Source organism: Zootermopsis nevadensis, unplaced genomic scaffold (genome assembly GCF_977971745.1).
Source record: "Zootermopsis nevadensis isolate Lab colony 2312 unplaced genomic scaffold, Znev_1.0 Znev_ptg000017l, whole genome shotgun sequence".
NCBI lineage: Eukaryota > Metazoa > Arthropoda > Insecta > Blattodea > Termopsidae > Zootermopsis > Zootermopsis nevadensis.
Genome location: NW_028259149.1, coordinates 13,489,128 through 13,514,650, shown reverse-complemented (window position 1 = coordinate 13,514,650; position 25,523 = coordinate 13,489,128). Strand labels below are relative to the sequence as shown.

General features: G+C 35.8%; 4 protein-coding genes across 13 annotated transcripts in view; 3 read left to right on the top strand and 1 right to left on the bottom strand.

Moving 5' to 3' along the window:
* The first annotated feature begins 253 nt into the window (after positions 1 to 253).
* LOC147873670 (vacuolar ATPase assembly integral membrane protein VMA21 homolog) lies at positions 254 to 1,300 on the top strand. 2 transcript variants are annotated; one of them, XM_087350563.1, is made up of 3 exons: positions 254 to 475; positions 548 to 666; positions 1,161 to 1,300. In XM_087350563.1, the coding sequence occupies exons 1-3, from the start codon at positions 459 to 461 to the stop codon at positions 1,298 to 1,300; spliced, it is 276 nt and encodes a 91-aa protein (XP_087206689.1). In that variant the 5' UTR covers positions 254 to 458. The 2 variants fall into 2 exon arrangements, with proteins under 2 accessions (XP_087206689.1, XP_087206690.1); XM_087350564.1 differs by having other exon boundaries at positions 256 to 475; positions 561 to 666.
* Positions 1,301 to 3,060: 1,760 nt separating this feature from the next.
* LOC110835052 (piRNA biogenesis protein EXD1) lies at positions 3,061 to 11,311 on the top strand. The gene is made up of 7 exons (XM_022074892.2): positions 3,061 to 3,244; positions 4,336 to 4,521; positions 5,257 to 5,354; positions 6,687 to 6,959; positions 7,571 to 7,711; positions 8,994 to 9,185; positions 9,888 to 11,311. Exons 1-7 carry the CDS (start codon positions 3,061 to 3,063, stop codon positions 9,999 to 10,001), a joined length of 1,188 nt encoding a protein of 395 aa, XP_021930584.1. The 3' UTR covers positions 10,002 to 11,311.
* Positions 11,312 to 13,243: 1,932 nt separating this feature from the next.
* Positions 13,244 to 14,469, top strand: LOC110835054 (uncharacterized). Of its 2 annotated transcripts, none has more exons than XM_022074894.2 (2): positions 13,244 to 13,809; positions 14,167 to 14,469. In XM_022074894.2, the coding sequence occupies exons 1-2, from the start codon at positions 13,467 to 13,469 to the stop codon at positions 14,304 to 14,306; spliced, it is 483 nt and encodes a 160-aa protein (XP_021930586.1). In that variant the 5' UTR covers positions 13,244 to 13,466; the 3' UTR covers positions 14,307 to 14,469. The 2 variants fall into 2 exon arrangements, with proteins under 2 accessions (XP_021930586.1, XP_021930587.1); XM_022074895.2 differs by having other exon boundaries at positions 13,252 to 13,809; positions 13,970 to 14,352.
* Positions 14,470 to 15,491: 1,022 nt separating this feature from the next.
* The window catches only part of cmb (combover), a 44,854-nt gene continuing 34,822 nt past the window's right edge, over positions 15,492 to 25,523 (bottom strand). For 7 of the 8 annotated variants that reach the window (XM_087350545.1, XM_087350540.1, XM_087350538.1 and 4 more), the window contains 10 exons: positions 25,130 to 25,204; positions 24,202 to 24,339; positions 23,699 to 23,806; positions 22,563 to 22,822; positions 21,711 to 21,819; positions 20,465 to 20,599; positions 19,114 to 19,350; positions 17,391 to 17,459; positions 16,468 to 16,630; positions 15,492 to 15,934 (listed from right to left, as the gene is read on the bottom strand). In XM_087350545.1, coding sequence (XP_087206671.1) covers positions 15,918 to 15,934; positions 16,468 to 16,630; positions 17,391 to 17,459; positions 19,114 to 19,350; positions 20,465 to 20,599; positions 21,711 to 21,819; positions 22,563 to 22,822; positions 23,699 to 23,806; positions 24,202 to 24,339; positions 25,130 to 25,204 — 1,311 coding nt within the window. In that variant the 3' untranslated portion in view covers positions 15,492 to 15,917. Of the gene's footprint in view, positions 15,935 to 16,467; positions 16,631 to 17,390; positions 17,460 to 19,113; positions 19,351 to 20,464; positions 20,624 to 21,710; positions 21,820 to 22,562; positions 22,823 to 23,698; positions 23,807 to 24,201; positions 24,340 to 25,129; positions 25,205 to 25,523 lie in introns of those variants that run through there. The other variant, XM_087350546.1, reaches the window with a different exon arrangement.

The following is a 25,523-nucleotide window of genomic DNA, read 5'->3' as shown; positions in this document are numbered from 1 at the left end:
ATCGAAAGTAAATTTTTATGGAAATAAAGATGGGCAGTGATTTAAATAATACCTTAATGACAGAAAAAAAGGGTACAACTTAAAGCTCGAAACTCAAATAATAACACAAATTGGGACATGGAAGATCACAACTTTCCTGAAAGTCCAATACATGTCTTGGTTTATCATATCCTTCGTGAACAGATTAATAATAATTTACAATGTATAGATATGAAATTTAGTGCATTGCATTTCCTGCCACCTGGTGGTACAGTTATAAGCAAGGACTTACGAAGTGTGTGGATATACCATCGATATAAACGTTTATCGTTCTGGCGAGTGATAACTTTCGATCACGTTTCGATATTATATTCACGCGGATTAAGATTTGTGGTCGGTACCATTCATTATTGAGAAGAGTTTGTCACGTGCAATTGTATGTATACATGTATGTGTTTGCAAAAGAATTAGAAATATGAATGCTGGGCCTTCACTTGTAAGTAGCACAAAACGTGGGTTTAAGAATTTCAGTTTACTCATACATTGTAATTAAACGCATACAATGAAGTTTTGTGTTTCAGGAACAGCCAGATCTTCAGACTTTTAGAACAGTTTTTCATTACTGTATTGTTATAATTGTGATGCCGATTGCTTCATTTTTCGGAGCCAAGAGTGTAATCTTCGATGGTAAGATGGCAATTTAAGAACTTTAAAATAAATTCACAAATTAAATATCCATTCCGAAACAACGGTATGAATCTCAAATTGAGGTTATGCTGTATAACTTCAGCAGTTTAAACAGCATATTAAATATAATAGTCGGTTTAATTATGTGGGAGGTATAGTAGGTTTGTGTTAGAAGACGTAGGCAGACTTGTAATTCAACAATTTTAACACAAACCAACTACTAGATATGGGTAAATAGAAATGGCTTATATGGGCTTTTGGTCTTCAATCACGAATTACACAGAAGTGTGTGGTTTTGGGAATAAATTAGTATGTGGAGGTATGTTATTTTTATCAATTTGACTGTCAAATTGAAAGAATTTTTTTGAGGTTGAACTACCCATAGGTTGTGATATTCATGAGAGTTATGGTATGTAGAGCACTTATAAGGCAAGATTTTGATTAAAAATTTAATTATGTTGTGTATAACTTTGTTTTGTATTTTGTATTAACAGGTGTGCTAGGGCTTACACACGTACAAAGCAACGTGTATTCAGCCATAGTAACTGTTGTTGTTCTTCACATTATATTGGGATTCTACATCCACCGAGCCTTTTCAACAGACACATCACAGAAACCAGCAAAACAAGATTAAACTGTAGGAACAGCCTCCTAAAGAAGAATAGTAATATTATACAGATTGTAGCACTTAAAACAATATTTTATGAAAAGGTACATACAGAATGCTTTACTGTGGTTGAGTTTGAAATGTAATGCATAGTTAAAAATAAGTTTGGAGATAGAGGGGAATATAATACTGATTTACAAGACTTCCCAAATTTATTACTAAAGATACAGTTCAAAAACCTTGGTCGCTTCTAAATGTTGTCTTCTCTTTTCTCTATATGTATGCCACTTGAGTTCCAAATTTCTGAAACACTTTAGGATCTCTTTTTTTTAGTGACAACATTAGTAAATTGCCGACCCTATTGCAATTTATAATTCTTATCTTTGTGAATCACCAGATGTAAGGTGAGTGAGATGAGAGTAGGAGCTCCTGCACTTCTTTTCTAGTGAAAGAGTAGTTTTTGGGAGGGTCTGCAGAAGATATCATCCAACAATATGTTTAGTATTGTTGGGGGGGGGGGGGGGGGTCGCCCTCGGTGGACTAGTGGTTAGCGTGCTCGCCACTGGACCCAAGGTTCGCGGGTTCAATCCCGGCCAAGGTCGATGGGTTTTTAAGGATGATAAAAATCTGTAGCACAAATTCCTTCGGAGGGGAAGTAAAGCCGGTGGTCCCATGTTGTAGATTTACGGCATGTAAAAGAACCTTGCGAGCATGATACAAGATATTTCGTAAGCAAAATACAGCAGCCATTTCTCACCCAAGTCTCTCCTGATTCACTGCTTCATTGCTAGATGGCTTTGGCAGTCAAAATCAGGAGTGAGTAGAATTTGTGCAGAGTCAGTGGGCTGGTCACTCATTACTCTTAAATGCACGCTTTAAAGACTATGAAACCTCCGAAAGGAGGCCCTATGCTGCACTTACAAGTTACAGGAACTATCTATCTATTGTAAGGGGTTGTTGAAATGGTCATGGTGGTGCAGAGATGGGATGCTACAAGTATGTTTGGTCTTTTTCGAACATCACTGTCAAGTCAATTTTGTTACATTGTGCTGTGTGTCAGCTGAACATTTTTGTTAACAGTTTTATATCCTAAGTAAGGTGGCTGAAAATTATAGGAAAATTGTACAGATGCTTGAGTGCTTTAAAATTTGAATTGGCAACAGAATTTGCCAAAAAGTATGGGGTAGGGATTGAGTGATCGCTTCCATGAAACTGCTGCTGGGCTGACCTTCTCAACTCTCTTTCTGATGAAAATGACAACATAATAGGATTAGTGGGGGGGATGTGTTGGATGCAACAAAAATGGCATATCTTGGACATGGTCTTCTGTGAATCCAGAGACACTGGTTCGATCATGGAGGAATCTAGATTTTTCCTAACAAAGAACAAAGTCCAAAGTTACTGACATGGTGTACGATGAGAAATTTTGAAAACATCAACAAAAAAATGTTAAAGAGTGGTCAGAGAATGATGTGTATTAAGTAAGCTTCCAGCACTGGACAGACACTGTCAATACTGCAAAGCAATAGGGAGAATGAGACTGAGATAAGTGAAGCAATCTGTGAAGTTCTGTGAGTGCAACAAACAAAATATTTTGGATTGTCCATGACTTTTGATTATTCATGTGTCTTATCCCCTTCATTAGCCCAGATGGTTGGGAGTTTGCTGTAGTGAGGTTCGCCTGTGTTTCATGTGTTACAGTACTCCATGTATTATGAATAAATTTTGCATCTATAAGAACTCCTTTAAAGTTATTCAGTCAATTTCTTATTTGTGTTGCACTTTAGATGGATGAAGACTACAGCAAAGGTCAGAGGTTGTTCATAGAGACAGTAACTGGGACAGTGGAAGGTGTTTTCCACTCTAAGGATCCTGGCCACAACAAACTGACCCTGAATAAAGTCATTCTCCATCCATCAGGAAGGAAGATACAAGGGTTATATCACTACTACAGAAATGAAATTATCAGTGGTAAGTTACCTGTATATGGACAGTACGCATATAGTTGAATCTCTCTAATTTTCTTCAGCTGCTATACATAAAATTTCAGGGCAAATATAGAGTGAGTCAGAAGTATGTTTACAAACTTTGTGTGCATATTCCTGGATCAAAAATAAGAAAAAAATGTTCCTATGAACATGCGGTTGCAAATGCTTATTTTTCAAAATAATGCCCAAAAATAAGTTTCAATGTATGCCTTTATTGCTAAGTATAAGAACAGGAATGTTTCTTTGTAACAGATGCTCAAAGGTTGCTCCTCCATTCTCCACACATGCTCGAGCACGATGTACACAAGACTGACGGATTCATTTGTACACTCCAGGGTTTCCTCGAATCATCTGGCATGCATTATGCACACGTTCCCATACGTCGTCTTCATTGTTTATGGGTGTTGCATAAAAGACGGACTTCAAGTGACAGATAAAAGTCCAATGGAGTCAGGTCTGGTGACCTAGGTGGCCATGCTATTGGACCACCACGTCATTCCATCGCTTAGGGTACTGATCGTTGAGATGATCTCTGACGTGGCGGGAGAAATGTTCTGGGGCTCTGTTGTGCATAAACCACATTTATCTTCTTGTATTCAGTGGTACATCTTCAAGGAGATGTGGCAAGTGTCTTCATAAGACTCATCAATATGAAGGTCCTCTTAGACATGATGGAAGCATGTGTGGACCAATAAGTGTATCGCCAACAATTCCGGCACACACTTTAACAAAAAATCTTTGCTCGAAGCTGGATTCACTTTGACATAAAGTCATTCATTGAAACTTATTTTTGGCTATTATTTCCAAAATGAAACATTTGCGACCCCATGTTCATAGGAACTTTTTTCTTATTTTTGATCCTGGAACACACACACGAAGTTTGTAAACATACTTCTGACTCATCCTGTATAATATACCACCCTAATTTTTTTTACAGAGTTTAACTAATTTGTGGTTGTATTCTCTTTGAATTTTCTGCCTATAAAATAAAATGTTAAGTCATCCACATTAGCCACTTTCAGTGAAATGTGGAAAGGGTTACGACTTTGTTGGAAACTTAAGCTATTGTTTCAGTTCGTGTATTGGAACCAGGTTCGTATCCAGGGGTTAACAAAGAGAATGAGGCTGCTGGCAATTGGAACTTGATGCGGAAGGTTCAACCACCAGTGCATGCCGACAAGGTTCCCGGGAAAGTAACCAGCTCTGATGTTGTTATGAACAGCAGACCAGGATATGGCCATAGTAGAAAAGCTGCTATGAGTAAGTTTCTGTTAAAGTGCATGCCAAATAATCACTGACATAAACAGAAAAACTGAACCACTGATGATATAGTATCAGCATGACTTACTCATTTACATTGTTGCCAAATTTATAGAAGCATTTAGATACAATTCAGTCTCACGAGAACCAAGAGGTATCACCCATCAGGCTATTATGGAGTACCGTTCCTGTAATTACAAAACAATCCTGCTACTTTATAGATGGATGTAAAAAACAAAAATTTGTGAATTCTGAATATTTTTTCTGCCTGAGAGTAAGTACAGTTTGACCCCTAGCCTGATATAAACAATGTTGACTGCCGTGCATTAATGTGGTATGTCTGATGTGAAAAAAACATGAAGTATGTTCTTGATTAACTGGTATGAGGAGAAAGGAGATATGAATCATCCAAGAGTACTTAAATTTTATGATGTGTATCTGTACTGTGTACAATGATATTACTCAAATACAGTTTGCTTCATTAATCCTTTTTAAGGAGAGCCATTTAAAGAACCTAAAAGAATTCCCAATGTGAATTTCTTTCCTCTTACAATAGTATCCCATCACTAATGCTACTTCTGGAAATGTAACAAAGGCGGGAACAAATAGAATTTAGTATAAACAGTTCCCAATAGAAGTCAGAAGCTTACAGTTCTTAGCATAGTATGTGCATCCTTACAAGGTAACAAAGTGAAAAAACAAGGATGTTCATTTCACATACATGTGGTGTTTCAGATAGAAGAAAATTAAGTGCAGAAGAATATGATACAATGAATAAATTAGTCCAGAATCATGTGTTGATTGATCGCATGGGAGATGTCTTTAAAAAAGCTGTGAGTACTGTTATAATCTGAACTGAATTTATTTTATGGGAGAAAAGAAGAACTTCTTAAACCTTATTAAGTACTTTTGTAACCCTCTGCCTGTCCATACACATACATATAACATTTTCAGAAGAGATAAACCAATTTTGATGAAATATGATAGTGTTATGAAAAATTAAAGCCATTTCAGGTTTCATTTAAATTGGACACTTTTATTTAACACTTTACATAACAGCATCTATACTTTTCTGAGAATTTATTGTAACATGACTGTGAATAGCATTTACCTTCTTTACTATTGTTACCTGGGGAGGGCAATCCTCTATATTTCTCAACCAGACATCCTACCCAGGTAGAGATGTGATGTCACTGGCACTTTTTGCGAAGGCCAAGGGTAAAATTCTGGCAGACATGCTAGAATTGTTTTGCTGTGTGCACAGCTTACATTTTCTCCTTTCAACACCATCTCCTCTTTACACACCTGCCACCTGTATATCAGCTTTGGAAATATTTACTCTTAGTGGTATAATCCCCCATTGGTAACTTACTGTTCTTGATTGTTATTTAATCTCTCAGAGTGAATTCTCCATCTTTGGAAACAGGCAGAAATCCTAATGGGGTGAGTCAGATGGATGCCCAAGTACCTCAGTACTTTTCCTGTGAAAAATAAAGTTAATTGAAGAAAGCATAAATCAACTTCTTGAATGCAATTGAGAGTGGAGGCAAATTCAAATTTTCATTACAACAATAAAATGCATAAGAGGTAGTGTTACAGATTTTCCAACTTCTAGCAGGAAAATGTATCAGCAAGTTGTAGATTCGGAATGTGACCTGTATATGTCACATTTGTGTGTTATAAAAACCATACTAACAGTTTACGGGTCCATTGGAATTTTATGATATATTCACCGTCATTGATCTCATTTGCCCCAGAAGTGTGCACATGCTTTTCTAGTGTTCTTATGACAGCAGTGTTGCAGTTCATAGCAGAATGGTCATTTGAAGCACTTTCCTGATTGTATGCTTTACAAAAGTAGCATTAGCCATTCTCAGAACACAATCTGCTTCATCAAGATAGCATAGAAAAACTAAAACAATCTTTTGGAGAGTACTGGACTAGTCACGTGTGTTATGAGAAAAAATATGGCAACAACTGGAGAAGCAGCTGGCAAGCAGCACTCTGGTAAATTAAAAGTGCAGTTTATTCTGAATGTTAGATACACAATCATGGCTGATGGCTGAAAGTTTTAAACTAGCACTTAAAACATCTGGCATTGATTGTGTTAACATTCATTGTAAGTTTGTAAAGTGACTTGTTAATTTGTTTACATTATGCAACAGGTGAGAGACATTAAGGCAGAGGCAACTGTCGGCCTGAGTGTGGAGGGAACCATGTTTGGGCGGTGCAGTAAGCTTAGCCTTATAAGCATTGCCACTCCAAGCCATGCTTTCCTGTTTGATATATTCACTATTGGCGATGCAGCATTTGATAATGGACTTCGTGACATACTGGAAGCAAAAGATATTGAGAAAGTTATCCACAATTGTCGTCTTGTTTCCGATTGCTTGCACCACCAACATCATGTTACAATTTGTAGTATCTTTGATACACAAGTAAGTAGAATGGAGATACACTTGAAGATCACATTTGGCAAGTGATATAAAGTCTAACTCAGGTATTAAGTGCAAACATCCAAAACAAAACAAGAGTGAAGTGTACTACAACCAAGAACGCACATATTATATTTTACAGATGCACTATTTGCAGTTTTGTATACCTCACTGTCACTGGTCTTCTTCATTTGTTACACGTGTGAATATAACATTGCAAAGCTAATAACAGGACTGATATTACCCTGCATTGTCAGACATTTTTCTTTAAAGTTAAATATTTATCATATAAAATGTTTTGAAAAACAGTTTATCTCATTGAGGTCTGTATTTTATATAATTTTTTTGTGTTATTCAGTTTTGAGAAAATTAATAGTCTAGTTTGTTTACATGTAAAGTAGGGATTTTATTGTACCAGTACGAACCAAATTAAATTCAATGTACAACTGTAATTTTGGAAGTGAAACATATACATGAGCACACAAAACTTTTCCAGTCTGGTAGGATTAGTTATGCAGAGAAGGCTTCCACAGACATGCCATTGAATTAAAAGATTTAAAATGAATGCTTGGGAGCTGAGAATTTCCCAAAGTGATTCAGTCTGACTAATTTAGGTTGCTGACCTGATGGTGACACAGCAGCAATATGGACAATTCCCACGTACAGTTTGCAGTTTGCCACAATGCCTGACACAATACCTGCATCTTCCTAACAACCTTCTTTATTACCCGAAGATCCGTGAAGGATATATTTTGGTAAGTTATTAATTTAACTTTATAAAATTTTATAAAGAAATCCCCACTCTGTTATCCAGTTTATATAGACTTCGGAGGTGGAAACTCTTCTTGATATCAAAGAAAGAAATTGGTTCTACCTTGTGCAGAAAATTGGAGAAAGTAGATGCCCTATAAAATTTTGTTTGTAGCAAAAAATGAGACAAAATGAAGACCGTGTTAAAGAGGAAAAGATAAATTCCTTATGTCCCTGGAAGTAAGAATAAACTGTTTTGACAAATCAAAGCTAATATAGTATGGATGGAAATGCTGTTGCAGGACTTCTGACTGAGCCTCCAAGAATTCATATATGAGTGGACTCTCATTTAATTATTATTATATTGTTGGCAAAGCCTCCTACTAGCAGACACTTTGCATCACCACATCCACATAGCATGATGTATTTATTGTACAGAGATTTATGGTGCATTCACACTAGGAAATTATATTACAGTTCCCATTAGCTTCCTTATGTGCCTATCAACTTGTAACAACTCAGTAACCGCTGAACGAATTTTCAAGAAACTTGGTTTTGGGAAATTTTACACAAATTTGTTTATACACTCCACTTTTGGTTAAAATCAGACAAAAATTACTGGTACTTTACATGATGATCTGCACATGTAACTTTCCAAGTATTATCAAGTAAAACATATTCCAAGCAAAAGTTGTAGAGAAAAATAAAATATGAATTTTATGATGCACATACTTTCCCTGTCTTCCAGTTTTCAATGAACAGTCAACTGTGATGCCAGTGGTGTTTTTCTGTTTCTTTTCTTCACAAAGTCTTTATTATAATGGCACTGGATATTCTCTGTTTCCTGTATTCATAAAGACTTCATTATAATGGCAGTGGATATTCTATTAATTTGTGTTTCAATTAATGACACTATAAGAACCTCCAGTCTATATGTTTCAAATGATGAATGAATTTTAAATTATATGGAAGGAAGTGGTTGTGGTCTAATTTAAGTTATGGTACAATCTTGGCATTTGCATGGAGGGATTGAAGAAAACCATAAGAAACTTCAGTCAAGATAACCAGTCTCTAAGCTTAGATTTTAACTCAGGACCTACTAAATACAAGTGTGATGACCACTTGGCCACAATGTTCACAAAGACTTCACTATAATGACACTGGATTTTGTTCTGTAGGCTGTGTTCGTGAAGACTTCATTATAATTTCAATGTAAATTCTTCTGTTTGCTATATTCACAAATGTTTAATTATGATGACATTGCATATTACTATGTTCTGTTTATAGCTGGATTCACTACAATGGAACAAACGACCTCTTCCTATTGAACTTATATCAGCTGCTGTGAAAAATTCTGTTTTCCTGGTTCAGCTCCGTAATAAAATGTGTGACGAGATGATGAAGCCATTCCGTCAATGTGTTAATGTGTTCCTTAGTGTAGTAAGGGATGCAGACCCGCAGGAAGCTAGTGAACACCAGGTACAAAACCCATTTAAACTTACAACTTTTATTTCTTAACCTTAACAGCTTCATTAAGCTCCATGCACACAGTATTGTGGAAACAGGAGGAGCAAAACTTATTTTTTCTTAGTAACAAAATATTCTTCTAGTTATTCTAAATTTAATACACGTTCTGTTCTGAAATGACGCAGCTGGTCACCCAAGAGGATTTTATCCTTTTTACATTTAATTATCACTATTGACTGAAGTGCATTCTGGTGATAATGGCAACTTAATCCATAAATATGAAGAAAAGTCTCGTTATTAGTCACAGCAAAATAATCTAAGTCTGTATAAAATGATAAGTAAATTTTGATACCCAAATCAGCTATTACTTCTGCAATATATGCATCACATCAGTTTCCATTAACAAACCATCTTGCCACAATATAGTTGTTTTGTAAACCAGCCATTATTTAGGGGCCATCTAGTCTTCTATCCAGTGAGTACAAAGGGCTTTTCCCCCTTTGGATGCAGCTTCCAGAGTGAAAAATCTGACCACTCACCTCCATCTAATGCTGTCCCCAGTCCTATGTACATTCACATTGTAGTGTTTGGACAGAGGGGCAGTGTTTTTTTTTAAATTCCTAACCATGATTTTATTCAAATTTAGTTTTTACATTATGTTTTAAATAAGTTACTTTGACATAATACAATTAAAGTTCATGCTTTTATCTTCAGGCCAGCGATGCACTGGTCCCCTTGGAGTTATTGGCCCTAAATGATCAACCAAGAAAGGCTGTTGAAGACCAAAAGACACCGCAAGACTCTGTGTCTGATCAAGCCGCTAGTTAAATGAAAAAATGTTTATACAATGAAGAATAATAAATTTGGGTGGAGGGAAGTGAACTGTAAATCACAGAAGTGAATAAATTAATGTGGCTTTGCATAACATGTCATACAGAAGTTTAAGTTTGTTTTCAGATTTTTTCCATAAGACAGTGATGCTCTGAACTTGGTCTTTGTCATTCATTAGGTGCATTGGTATCAGTAATTCCTAGCATTGCAATTATATAGATTTCTACTTCAAATAACTGCAATTGAGCAACAATTTTGATAAGTTCATAAGGGCTCCATAATCTTTACTGGCCATGTCACAGCAGTGTACTGCCAAACCATTAAACCCTAGATGTTAAGTCTAGCCAACAGCACAGGAGTTCAGAGGTTTAAATTCCATGTCCCTGTACAATAAAGGTCAGTGCTGATATTATGGTATGTGAAGAGGCTGAAAGTCTAGTTCACACAACTGAATTTGTATGAAAAAAGATATCCACAGATAATCTGGAGTTCACTATAGTTACATTGAAATTGTTTTTGTCAAAGTCATAAGACCATTTATATGAAACTGAATGATACAGTGAAATTAAGACTTCATTCATGTGAAACAAGAAGTGGTTTTGAGATCTGCTTGTGACAGCCATTAATTCTGTATCTATTCATTAATCAATTACAACTGATAAATTCCATTGGAGCAGTGGGACAAATGACCTTTTAATGTTTCCTCGTGTAACTACTTCTCTATATTCTGTTATATAAAACACATTTTTATGTTTAGCTGTGCTCACAAAGACTTGGAAGTTTTCAGTTCCAGATGGCAAAAATGTTCTATTTTACAAGTGCTGATACCATTAAGCAGCTTTTAAAAGTAGTTTCTAACCTGAGTGACAGAAATGTTGGTGTAATGTACATACCATGAATGATATTTTCAATTGTTCTAAGTTGATTGGGATGAGAGATAAATATAGAATGAGATAAAGGAGATGATATATGTATACAATGAGCAGTTTATCTGGTTTATAAACTACATGAGAAGTTACCAAATCCTTATTCAAAGTTCCTTCACAAAATGGCCCAGTAAACTGCTATATAATATGTCCCTCCATGGTCATACCTCTGTCAATTTTATTAATTTTGTTTTGCAATTTCATATGCACACTTGAGTAAAAATTGGATTACTATATTTATGTTAACACTACTATCATTTTATCTAATTTCTTTGTTATGTAAGCCTTCAAACAAGTCTCCATAGTTAATGTTCATAAGACGTAATTTTATATGTATGATTTGTGGGAAGCTGATGTTCCCCAATAAATTCCTAAAGATAATGTATTTGTTATTTAATTCTGTTTGTACCAATATCTTGCTGATAGACATATTCTATCACAATGGTGAAAAACACAAGGACTGATAAAGCGGTTCCTGTGTCTAAGCACATCACATGGAGTCATGGTATATTAGGCCTAGGCATATGATCAGGATCTTACTTTGATAACTTTACTCCTGGGGAAAAAGCCCTTGGCTCACTGGATAGAAAGCTGTGTGGAGCCCACAACCAGTTTAGACACAGTGGTGGCAAAGACAAAAGTTCCTGCCTCGACTGAGAATCAGACAATGGATATCCATCTCAGTGGGGCCTATTGTAATAAAACACAATCTTGAAATGTGTACAGTGACATCTTAGCAAAACACTAAATGTTTTTTAAATGGAAGACAACAGCATAGCACCTATTCTGTATATGATGGTAATAACTGAACTGTCATACGTGTATATATTTAAGTATTGGTTTCTTACCAAAACTGACATCTCCTGATTCTGTCACAATTGTACTGCATCCTAGATTCATGTCATCCATCAAACTTGATCATTTTCCCTTTCTTCTTCCTGGTGGCATCTGCTCCAACAGAAGGATGGAATACAGTATCAGAATAACATATAAAATGAGTGAAACTAATGTACAATGGTTGTACAAATTATGCAAAAATAAAATTAAGATCAGAATGGTTTGAAATAAGTAGTGAAGTGAGACAAGTGTCCTCTTACCAGTAGTGTTTAATGCCATGATGAATGAAACTGCTAATATAGCCAGAGGAGAACAGAAGACGCAAATACAGTACTTTCAGATGATATATTTGAGGGAAAGGTGAAAAGTACCAAATTAATAGAACCCTTTTTATAAAGGAATACAGACTGAGAATGAACAAAATGGTGATTATGAGTACAATCAAGACTATAAACTTACGTATTTTTGAGTGCAGAGTCCTACCACATGCATGAATTAGTTCTGCTGGAATTGAGACAATACCTGAAGATTTATAACGTTTTTATTTCCCAATGACAACTTCAAATTCATTAAGGCTTGGTTCTGAGATGAAGGGCCCTACTGTATGTACTTCAGGCTCATTAAATTGATCGGCTACGTGAACGTTTAGTAACTTACTAAAGTAATCTTTCCATCTGTCTACAATGCCATGTGAGTCCGCGACCAGATCCCCATTCTCGTCCTTGATCAAATGTGTACTAGATTTGTACACCTTCTAAAATTTACTTATGCCTCTATACAACTTATCTGATGTTTTTATTTTTGCTGTCAGTTTCCAGCCCTCCTATCTGATCTTTGAGATACCCCCTCTTCTTTTTCCTGAAAGTACTGCTGGTTTCATGCCTTACACTGACGTATCTTCCCTTGCAATCTAACCTGCTTCCTCTGTCTTGCCAAAATAGAGCATTCTTCAACAAACCATGCTTTATTTCGAAACATTTTATGATACTCTACATTCTCCTCAGCTGAAATTTTCATGTTATCCCATATATTTTCCCAAGCCCAACAGTAGCCTGACATCGACTGAAAGTAATTTGTACTTCCTAAATTTGCGCCCCATGCACTATAAAGAGGAATGAAACAAACGTGAATTATAGAACGATTACTGCTTCATGTAGTGTTGAACGAGCCCAATTATCGATTGCTACTAATCGAAATACAAAGAATATATCGAACATACATATAGACTTTCCCAGAATACAATCTCGATATGAAATGGAAAAGTACAGGTTGATTCAAGGGAATAGTCGGATGTGAATCAGTAAATAGTTACTTACTGTGAATTACATTTCATAGTATAAGTAAACAATTATATGTCAAAATGTCTCTGTAAAATTTATGTATATGAGCTATGAGCAGTTTACGTTAGAAGATAGTTTTCTACAAAATATAATCTTTCAACTCATTTCCAGATTTCTCCTTCGTACCGCATGTATTCGAAAATAATGCCACACTTCTTAAACTGGCAGTAAAACGAACAGTTTTGTCGCATTGCAATATTTAGTTTGCAATTCTCTATTTGTGTCGGAAATTGCGGTATTTGATGAGTTCGTAGTAAAATATTAATTTTCTTTAAACGCATCTTCTATGTATCTATATGTATTATAACAATAATAAAGACGATTAATTTAAATGTTAGTAAACATTAGATTGATACAAAATGTCAACGGCTTGCCGGTATGAAATTTGCACAAACGGGATAAGTGTACAGGATGTGGGAATTCAGTCTGAAGTATATCGATCGTGTCATAGCTCATCCAATGGTTATTATGGATATTTACCAGTAAAGCCATATGCAGAAGATTACGCAATGGATACAAGTGATGTGGGTGCAGAAAATAGCATTGGAAATGGAACAGATCCAAAGAATGGCCCTTGTATTAATTCACTCACAAATATCCAAAATGGAAATGTTCTATCTGTGGGAATATCAATAGGTAGACGGAAACGTATTAATGAAGAAGTTCATTTCACAGGGAAGCCTAAGAGGCAGCGACAGGAAGGTAATTCAATGCAGTTTCTGACAAATTGTGGATTACAAGTCAGTTTATATTAAGAATTTTACTTGCAGTGATGTGTTATCCTTAGGAGCCTGGAAAAAAGGAGCAAATCATTTTAGACATTGAATAAACTATAGTTTTATACGAAGGTGTTACTTTTCAGAATTTTGTGGCCTAACCCCATGCCAAGTAATGGTGCTTCCGACAACTCGCAGCTTTGATGCTCACTATCCACGGTGCATCATGGGTCACTACGTGTAAAACGCAATATATAGCTAACAGGGAATTATGGTTATAAATATTAAATATCATATGACCATTTTCAAGTACTTACTGTAAGAGCTTTTATTTATTCTCTAGAACAAGAGTCTCTGAATGAAAAAAACAGTGAAAGCAGCCTGCAGTTCATCATCGAAGGATGTGATTTGGATTTGGTGGAGAATTTGCTGAAAGAAACACATGGCTGTGATCTGTACCACTATGATGCATGTGATCTTTAGTATGAACTAAGGACTATAATTATGAAATATATACCCTTTGTCAGTGTGGAATGGTTTTTACTAATATTTAAAATATCACCTTTGTGCTAGAATTAAAAAAGCAGGCTTATACCTAAACATGTATGACTTTGAATTAACATAAAGTTACCACATTAAACAAAAAGGCATTTATATTATTCTGTTGTCTTGTATGGTTGTGAAACATGGTCTCTTGCCTTGAAGGATGAACGTAAATTACAAGTGTTTGAAAACAAGGTGCTCAGGAAGATATTTGGACCTAGGAAGGATGAAATAAGTGGGGAATGTAGAATATTGCATAACAAGGAGCTGCGTGAATTGTACAGGTCATCTAACATAGTGAGGGTAGTGAAGTCTAGGAGGCTCTGATGGGCTGGGCAAGGGATGCATACCAAATTTTGGTATGGGATCCTTCTGGAAAACTACCACTTGGCAGACCAAGAAGGAGATGGGAGGATAATATCAAGATGGATCTTAAGAAAGTGTGCTGTGAGGATGGTAAATGGATGGAGTTGGCTCAGGATTGTGGCTGGTGGTGGGCTTTGGTGTTGGTATTGGACCTGCAGGTTCTGCTACCAGGGAGTTGGGTAGTTAACTTGAACAGAATATAATTCTAAAATGCTCCAAATTAGGGCTAGGTGAACCCACCATGCAATTTTGGTTAGCAGTAAAGCACAAGACTCATTTACAAGGTATGTGGTTTGAGTCATTGCTATAGCTATGGTTATTTATATTTTTAAGCTTTTGCTGGGACAATATCTTAAAATACATGACCACTCTCAACATACAGAAATATTCTACAATCTCTCTCATGCTATATAAATCCAGTAGTTGATAGAGCATTGTATGGGGCTTGATAAATTGCGGGGGATACTTAGAAGAGCTCTGGATCTAAAAGTCAAGGGCAAAATACCCTAAGAATGACCCACATCAAGATGGCTTACACAAATATGGAAAAATGTAACATGACATATGTGAAGGCCTCTCATCCATTCACCCATTTCATAGCAGAAAACACCACCATAATAATAAGAGTTTCAGTTGGTCTTCCAGACCAGTTACACCTTGAAAATGGTAAAAAAACACAATTTAGAAACTTTGTAAAATTAAGATACCAAACCAAACCAAACATAATGGAAATTGCAGGACTGTATTTAAAAATAAATATTTTACCAAATGGCAATTATTTTATTGTCATGAAAAGTTTGAAAGAAAACACTGAACTGTTACATAGCTATTATTTCTAGTGGACACTGCTTAATATTGCACCTGTTTGCTGCATTTTTTAAATAATACATGTTTCTGATTTATATTTTCCACAATCAACCTCTTTCTTTGTTTAAAAGCAAGATAAAATTTATGAAACCTTACAGTACCAATCAGTGAATTACAATGTCATTTTCCATTTTAATTTCAAAAATGGAAAGAATCATTGTTCTAATCTGTAATAACATATCTGCCTCTAGTACGTGTTTACTTATCCAATAACAGAAGAAAGGACACTTCAGTAGAAACTATGTTATTCCATTTGAAGTCCTACTGGGGTCACATTAATTGTACAGCGCACTAGAGCCAGCAACATCTTCATAAGCATCATGGACTGGGAGCATCTGAAAAATGTAAAATATGTTTTTATGACCATATTTTTTAATATGGCTTGGATATCTTTGATGTGAAATCCATTCACAGAATGGACTTATGTCCAAGTTTCTTAATGATGTGTTATTTTGTGTCAGTATAGGCTCTGGTGGGCTGATCCCCATACAAGGAGCCATAAAGTCTAAAGAATTTTCAGAATCATTTCAGAGGTCAGAGGGTTTAAAGGGTGATAGATGAAAAATAATTTCTAATCCTACCATGTGATCATTGTTTTACAATTAAAATGATTCTTCGATTATTTAACATTTTGGTTACACATGGTTTAATGGTAAGCCGATTGTAGATGATGGTTTTAAAAGGCTAGAAAGAACCACAATCTTGACTTTTGCCTGAATAATGCAGGAAAACCACAGAAAATCTCATACTTGGAGGATAATATTAAAATTAATCTTATGGAAATGTGGTGTGAAGGCACTGAATTGGAACTACTCAAGCAAGATCCTGTATCATGGAGTTAAGTTATTTAACAGGCATATTGACATACCTGGCTGATTTGCTGGACGTGGCACCAAACTATGACTGTCCTGTTCTGGGGTACTGGTACCACTGCATGCTGCTGTTTGCTGCTGCTGATCAGTAGACAAGCGAGTTGGGACTCTGTCTAATCCTTGTTCCCTGTCCTGCTCCACTTCCCACTCTTCTTCCATCTGGTGGCAAAGCAACAAAATACAAGGAGACTAATTTGTTTATAACCAAGGTTTTGCTTTAGAATATGACAGACATAAGGGCCACAAATAAAGTGAATAGCTGATTGCAAGGCATGTTTATGACAGTCTCCATATAACATTTCACATGCCTAGCTTCAGTGGTATATTATTAATCACCATCAAACTGGAGGTAAATATACATTTTGGATAGCTATCATGAAGTTTTAAATTCTACAAAATAATTACTTTAACAACAGAAGCATGCTTTCAGAGTTCCATTACCTCACAAAAATATCAGGGTCCTGAATTAAGAGGCACTAATGCTGCTCCAACATCTGAGGTCCACATGTCCTCTGTGTTGACAATTTGAAGCCAAAAGTAATTTAAATTGCAATTAGAAATTCAGTCTGTCACAAAGACCATTACAAAGATCAACTGGTTAATGCTGTTTAAGGAAAAAATCCCTGTTTACAGTGACAATCATATTAACTCCATACATAGAAAATAAAGTTACTAATATCCGTACCAAGTGGGACGTTCAGTTATCACTGGATTTTAAAGAGTTAAGAAATATAAATATGAGATAACCAATAATGCATGATGTTCACTACCAGGTTTAAGAAAATCCATCAATCTGTTCAAAGTTACTGGGGAAAGGGAGGCAGATATGGATGGACAGACACATGGACATGACAACTGTAAGCCCATCTTTTTTCATTATAGGTTGTGTAGTAGATACAATGTCCATGCTTGGCCTTACCTCTTTCTTACTTAAATCTCCAGTTCCCTTATTAACAGTGACCAAGTCATCTGCTTGTAAGAAGTCATTCTGAAATCACACAGCATACAAAAAAATTAAACAAGTTATGGGATGCAGGAAAAATGGAGTTATAAATACACTATACATTCACAATATCTAACTGATTTTTGATCACACTGTTTCCAGTTATGGTCTTATCTAGTACTTTTCAATTGGTGGACCACCGAATGCTAGAATATATACACATATATTCTATTAAAGCAAAAAACTTGCTATTTTATAACCAGCAATTTTTATTACTTCCTCTTGGTGAGTACTCAGTGTCGAACATTATTTTCTGTCCATAGGTTTCACTATTAAAAATTACCCTTTTTCCATTATATATACAGATAAATTATTTCATATGCTGCCATGCATAATTTTTAATTGTGAATGTCCAACATGAGTGATTATAACATCTCTTTAATTTTAACACTGCAAAAAGGCATTAATTTTTATGAAAATATTTAGACACATTAGTAATCCAATCTGCTGATCATTATTTATACCATACAAACAGGTAGGGTACTGGTCCCCAAGAAAAGCGCTGCAGTTCTAACTGTTCATAATTCACAAAAGGTTGAGAACCACAAGTGGTTTTGAATTTTCTGACCTCTACTTGCTTCATAAATGGCGATGGAGTTCATTTCTGAGGCATAGGCACCTATGAGGCAGACACCACTATTCCTAAAGGTAAGATGACATATAGCTGGCTGGACCTAATACATATGTGGCTTTGAACCACAGTTGAGATCCAGTATTCCTTCTACTCATAGAGTTTTACCTCTGTCAGAGGTGAAGGCAGGGGAAAATATGCAAGTTACTCCTAAACTTAGCACCTCTGGCACAAAAGTCAAGACATTTATTTTTAGACGACCAGGTATCATCTAAATAATACTGGAATGCCACAATGCATCTCGAGTATTTCAGTTAATTCTTATAACAAATCTTACTCCAATTTGTAAGTTTTAGTTTTTAATAACAGTTTAGTCTTCCATGAAACCAACAATGATGCAAACTCTGGAACTGATTAGAAAAAAATGATGACATTGATAAAACAACACATCTTATTTCTGAACCATCAGATTATTTTGATAATCTTGTAACTACTTAAACAGTCAATAGATGCAAGAATCTACTGACATTCTTTATTAATTTCATAAAGTACTGCATAACAGAAATGTATAACATTTTTTTAAACATACAGAGGACAATGGCAAGGGTTGGATTCTGTACGGTTCTGACGACGGTATGATACAGTCGGGTTTATTAGGTTTTTGGACTTTGTCCATCGTCCAAGGTTAAAAAGTGTACGTTTTGAAAACAGGAGCCATACAGAGTAGGTGCCCCTGCCCCATATCCATGAAGACAAAAACAGACCCAGTTTTCAAAACGTCATACACATTTTAACCTCGGACATGGACAAGGTCCAAAAACTCAATCAACCCAAATGGCAACGGTGTTTCTCTTCACCACCATATCTCATTCTGTAGTACGTCTAATGCAAACAATTTCAGGCTCTTTCCTGAGGGGTAAAGGAATTTGAGCATGAAACTGACCACTCACCTCCACCTAGTACTGAAGTATATAATACAAAGTTTTAACTCCACATTCTCTATGTGCCTTCATGATGTGGTGTTTAGACACGGGCAAATTTTATATAACTACAGAGACTGCACTTTACCTCTGCTGCCTCTGCTGTGTTATTCACTATGCAGGAATCACTAGTAGCTGCCCCTTCAGGTTGGGTGCTCTGCCCCTCACTACAGACCCCTTCTGCAACAGACACAGCTGTAGCATTCTCCACTTCTAGTTCTGGTATGCCATCCACTGACTCTTCATGATGTGATTGGTCAGCCTCTGCAAGGTCACCATTATAAGATTTGGTAACCAATACAGCATCCTGAGTATCACGGTAACTCTGGAAAATGGTTAACAGAACATGAAAGTGGAAAAATATTAATATGTGTACAGAAATGTTAATAGTATAATATGGCACAAAATTCTGAGCAGAAAGTAACAAACAACTTTCACTTTTACAGTAATTTAAAATAAGATTAGTCACTCACCAACTCTATAAGTAGAACCTGAATGTTTACAACCACTAACACTGTCATTGGACACAATTCTGAACTAGTTCTATCCTAAAAATCTATTTCTCTGAGACCTAGCTTAATGCTATCTTCCCATTTCCTTCTTGATCTTATGAATAGCCACTTTACAACAGGTTTCCCCACAAGAATGCTATCACTATAGCAACCTGCTCAGTAATTATCAAATAACTTATTCCATGGTACATGAGCTTACTTGAGAAGCTAATAGCTGATCATTTGGTCAAGTAATGCCCTGGAGATTCATTATCTTGTTCATCAAAGTCTACCACTGGACTCTTATAACATGAATCAGATAAGCCCACTTCACACTCAGACCCAAGAATCTCAGATCCATTTTAATATCATCTACTTATGTACACCTGATTTTGTGTTCTCTTCCATTGATGATTTCAGACTAAAATTTTGTTTGCATTCATCATCTCTCCATGCATGTTTACTCACCCTAAGCAAATAGTACACATTATGAAGCTCTTAACTGTTTCTTGTTACTATCTGTGTATTAAGTACTTTAAAATAACATATCCTTTATATTACAAGCCGTAACCAACACACAGCATGGGAGTCCTTATCTTTAAAATCTGAAGCAATTGCCTTGTGGACTGTGTAACTACTGCTTTCCTACATGTGCATGTACAAGTATATGAAAGAAAATTAATATTGATGCAATCAAGTATTGTAAAAATAGTATTCATGCCTATTTAAATGGTGAATGTAGGCAGAGCAATATGTCATTTTAATACAAATGGGTTAAAATGGTAGCATATGGAGCTCAAAAATCTCCCTTTGCTGGGAACAGTCCACAAAAAACAATATGGAAAACATGTGATTAGAATAGGAAGAAACTTGGATGATTAATAGAAATTACTTCTGGCAAGAAAGTTCAGAAAAATCAAGGGAGAAAGAGTCTGGAACTTTACTTACATGACTGCCAATTTCTGAAGTCAAAAAATGTTGAGTGGATTCAGTTGGCTGGTGGATAGCTATGCTGCTTTCTGCATGTTCCCCTAGTTCGTGGTCTCTCATTACAGGATTCTTGCAGCATTCTTCATCCCCTTCCTGAGATCAGAACAGTGATGCCAACTTAAAAATAACAACCATATTCAACTGTTAGTACAGTTGACATAAAGATTTCTGAAGGAAGTGCAAGTACCTCTAGTATATGTAGCTACTTTTCTACTTACTACACTACACCTAGATAAATTGAAGTTTAGTCAAGACCACTCAAGCTTTGGTTTGGTGCAAGTCTTTTCATCTCCAGAACACCAAATAAAGTTTATGTTACAGCACCTGAATTAACTATTAATAATATTTTTATATCATTTGGTATACCTACACAATTCAAACAACATGAACAGCTAATAGAAGAATACCCCTTTACATCTTCCTTCAAAAGCCCAAACTAAAATATACAGTATGAACAATGTTTTTTTCTGTATGAATTGCATGTGGAATGTGGTTACAGTAGAAAGTGTCTGAGAAAATGTCATCATCCTAGGATCTCAGTTTCAAGCACAACAGGCATCCATAAACTAATTATGAAAGTCAGGTCTATTGGGTCACGTCTGGACAACAAACCTGCTAAAAATACCATGTGCTTAGTGAAGAAAATCCAGACAAAACAGGAGCTGTGTTAGAACACATGCCACGTATATCACTGTGATACCTTGCACAAGAGACCAGCATCTGAAAATTGTCAGCATCTAAAGTAACAAAGTGAATTTCAAGCTATTTAAATGATTTTGTGTGTGTACACGGACATATTTTCAGCACTTCTTAAGCTTATTTTACTGTTTTTATGAATGCAGTACTTGAGTCATACTGGGAATCTTGTAGCACTTGGTGGTGAGTGACGCAGTTCCTGCCAGGAGCCAGCAAGTAACAGCTGCATATAAGTATGTCAGCAAATGCAGTATGTAACAGAATGTTTGCTACTTGAATGGTGCATTTAAAGGATCTAAATAATCAAACTTTGTATGTTTTCATACAGAAAGATTGGCTTATGGTATCCTCTCCTCTGTCTGCTAGTTGCATGTTAATAACTTCACAACCATTAAACATGTGATGAAAATCATGACATTGTATCACTGAATGTTATATCTTTGTGAGACTTTAAATATGAAGAAGGGAAGTTAACCAATTCATTATAAACTGATGTTACATAACTTACATTGTTGTTGTCTCCTCTGCTGACAGTATCAACAAGACGAAGAAATGTCAGCTCACTCAGCAAGACTTCAGCAACCACAGTCAATAATTCTTCACTAATGTCACGGAGTCTGAAAACAATAAATCAATAAAAGTTTGTCTGTGTCTTCCACAGTAATACAGCCAAACATATCAGTGATGGAAACAAAGTCCTCAGGAAAAAACAAAGATAGGTAATTAAAGGAAATTTGATTGTAAGTTACACAAAATATTTAAAAAATACTTACATGTATATGACTTTTCTGCATAGTCAGTTTGTTTTTAAATGTATTTGGTTCAATATTGCACTAATTCCTGAACCCATCAGAATTAAATATTTTAGACCTAAAGACATTTTGGAACTGTTGTTCTCATTACTAAAACTCATTTCAGATACAAATTTCAGTATTCCTGCATATTGTCTGACCACAACAATTGGATTACAAATTATTTTCAATTTTAATCATCTTTCCTGCAATGCATCAGTAAATAACCATTTTAAATGTGCCACAGTAATGTCACTACTCAACAGACAATTAAAATAAAGGAGATTCATACTCTTCATTTCTGCAACATTGTTTAATGTTTTAATGTTGCACTGCAATCAAATATGAGGTAAACTCAAAATACCAATAATTTTTTACTTTCCTTTGTGTTTAGATCCAAGGTATATGGCATAAGTGGGGGTTTGGAAAGGACTTTATGATATTGCTTAAACTTAAATCACTGACTTTACATTGTGAGTTGAGAGGTCTTCGTTACAGACATGTAGGAAGTTCATACAGAAGCCATGAAACAAAAACATGACAGGATTCTAAGCCACTCGCACAAATACCTGCAGCCTTGGAACTTTAGAAGTGCATCTTCCAGCAGAGCATCAAGCTGTCCCTGGTAGCAGCACCCCAGATGGGAGGGCTGTGAGGAATACTGGGTAGGGCTAGAAATGAGGGACAGCTTCTGTGCTGGCACAAAATGCAGTGTAAGTCTTCGAACAGCTTCAAGGAGAGAGGAAGAACAAGTATCATCCAAGTGGGCCCTAAGGAAAGGCAGTAAGTTCACCAACACAGCCTGGACTTCTAGCTTGCTTGAACGGCCCTATGAAATAAATAAAAGTTTAATTTGTTATAATGTACTACCTGAAAACCCAAAAATCAAACTATAATTTTTAGGATTTGTGGTTTTCATGGCGGTGAGTCTGAAGATGACTGCCTTCTGGGTTGTTGTGCCATGTAGTCTGGTAAAAGTTTACTGATGTTTCAGAGGTCCTTGCTGTCTCAATCACTAGGGCACCCTGATAATGGAAGCAGCAAGGACCTCTGAAATGTCAATAAAATTCTACCAGCTACATACTGCAACAACCTAGAAGACAGCCAACTTCAAACTATAACTTTATCTAATGTTTTTAATAGGTTGAAATTTGGTCTGTCACCATTATGACAGAACATAAATACTGATAATAAAGTATTAGTGGGAACATTTTGACAGTTGCATGAAAAATACTTCAGTTACTTCATGCGTGACATAGACGCCACTTGTGTGAGTGTATATACATCCCTCTCTACACCATCTGCCTCGTTAGTGTTGGTTGGTCACTCTAATATTGTTAAAAAAGATCAAATCACAGAGGATGAGATAGTATGAGACATGTAGAATGCATGGAAGAAAAGGGAAAATGGAAACCTGAAGAGGAGAGACTACTTTTCTGACCTAGGAAAAAATGGAAGAACAATATTAATACAGAACTTAGACAAACAGGAAGTGCAGCTGATTGAAATGGGTACTGTGAATATGGAAAGACATAGTTGAGGCCCAAACTAAGACACTATACAGGAATAACCCAGAAAACCTGAAAATCTGTCATGGTACTGGGTATACTGGCTAAGATTCATTGGGGAACTTCCAAAATAAGAACCAGAAGTGCACCAACAATTAAAATATAAATTAATGTTAAATGAAAAGAGTTCCACTTACTGGAAGTTCAGTGGGAAGGGTGAATCCATCCTTAACATTCCAAGCAGCATTCCTTGGAAAAACCTGCGGTGGAGAGTGAACAGATGGCAATAAAGCTGCTGCTCCTTCCTGGAAAATGTGTTCCACACATTTGAATTCAAAGCACTTAGCAAAAACGCAGACACAGAAATGTAAAACGAGACACTTCAAAATGTGTCCTCTTCACCCATGTTGTTCAGAGTGACATAATTTTGGGCGAAACTCCTCAGGGGATGGGACTGACTGGGAGTCTCAACACAGATGGAAGGAAAATATTAAAATGTTCTGAAAGGAAAGCAGGACTTGAAGGTCCTGCCTTGATTCAACTGGTTTAAGATAGAATCTAATGACAGTTTTTTTATCACAGTGATGAAACTCTGGGCCTGACAGATGCAGCAAGTTCTATGATACGTAAGCTAAATATCTTACATTTGGAGTCAAATTTTCTGTGTTTACAAGGACAAATTTATACACTGACCACTCACCTCACTTTTTGCAATGCTGTGGGGTCTAGAAACAGACTCACACTTTGCCACTGCATTCAGTAAATAGTGTGCATCGTTACTTTCTCCCACTAGTGACGAAGTCAAAGATTCTGCCAAGTGGTAATGAGTGCCTTCTTCCTATAATCCACAAATAAAAGAATTACATCACACTTAATCTTTCTTGAATAGGGGTTTTCTATCATTTAGTGTTTAATTTCTGTCCATTTGAAGTTTTTCACAGTTCAGTGCTCAAACCCATTGTCCTTCAGAGAAATCACAAATGGGGATTTAATTATATTTTATTATGACTGTACATACAATATGCCTTTTCAGTACTGATAATACTGTGACATATTTAACATGACTGTTCCATTATAAAAACCCTTTTGTTTAGTTACCTTTAAAACTTACTTGAGGACTTACAGAAAAAGTGTACTGGACATAAAATATGTGCTTCAATCTTCTTTGCAACCTTTGTTTGAAATGTTTTGATTCAATATATTTTTGGTGAGTTACATTACAGATGCATGCAGGTCTTCATGTAGAGCATACATTATTGTTGTCCAGTTTTAACCAAAATAGAAATATGCTGGCAACGTTTAGTAAAATTCATCAGCTTCATTTCCACTATATATGTTCTTTAACTGTGTAACATATGACAAATCAAAATCTATACTCCATACTACAGATTTCAATAAACCACAGGTATTGTTCAGAAGCCTCAGAAAAAGAAATAATTTGTTGAGGCTTTCTGTATCACGAGTCCCCAAAGATTCCAGTGTGCATTAATTAGAACACTGCAATCACTACAGTCAATGTTACAAATCCTTTTAAACAAATAATTTGTCACACTTAGGCAGAGAACAAACTGTTAAAAGGACTTGTTTGTCTCAACATTTTCTGTTATAAATTTCCTGTTATACTTCACCTTCACAGTTTCTTCATCAGAGGATATAGCATTTCCATTCACAAAGTGTTCATTTCCATCAGCAACATTTTCATTCTGTAACAATACGGAGTCAGGACATGATATGATACACACTTTTATTTCCCTCAACCATTATATAAATGTATTATAAATGAAAATAATTGCCTTAATCTGATACTATGATAGAATAAACATAAGATTTTATATGAGCCTAAGCACCACAAAATAAAGGCATACAGTTCAATACCAGAATGGGGTGGGTAAAAAAATCACACCCGTGCTTTAAATCAGACATTGGGAGATCATCTCACAGTTTGTTGATTGAGCTACAATAGCTCCACTCACTTTACTGTCTTTGAGAATGAGCAATCATGAGATTCGGAGTGACATTTAT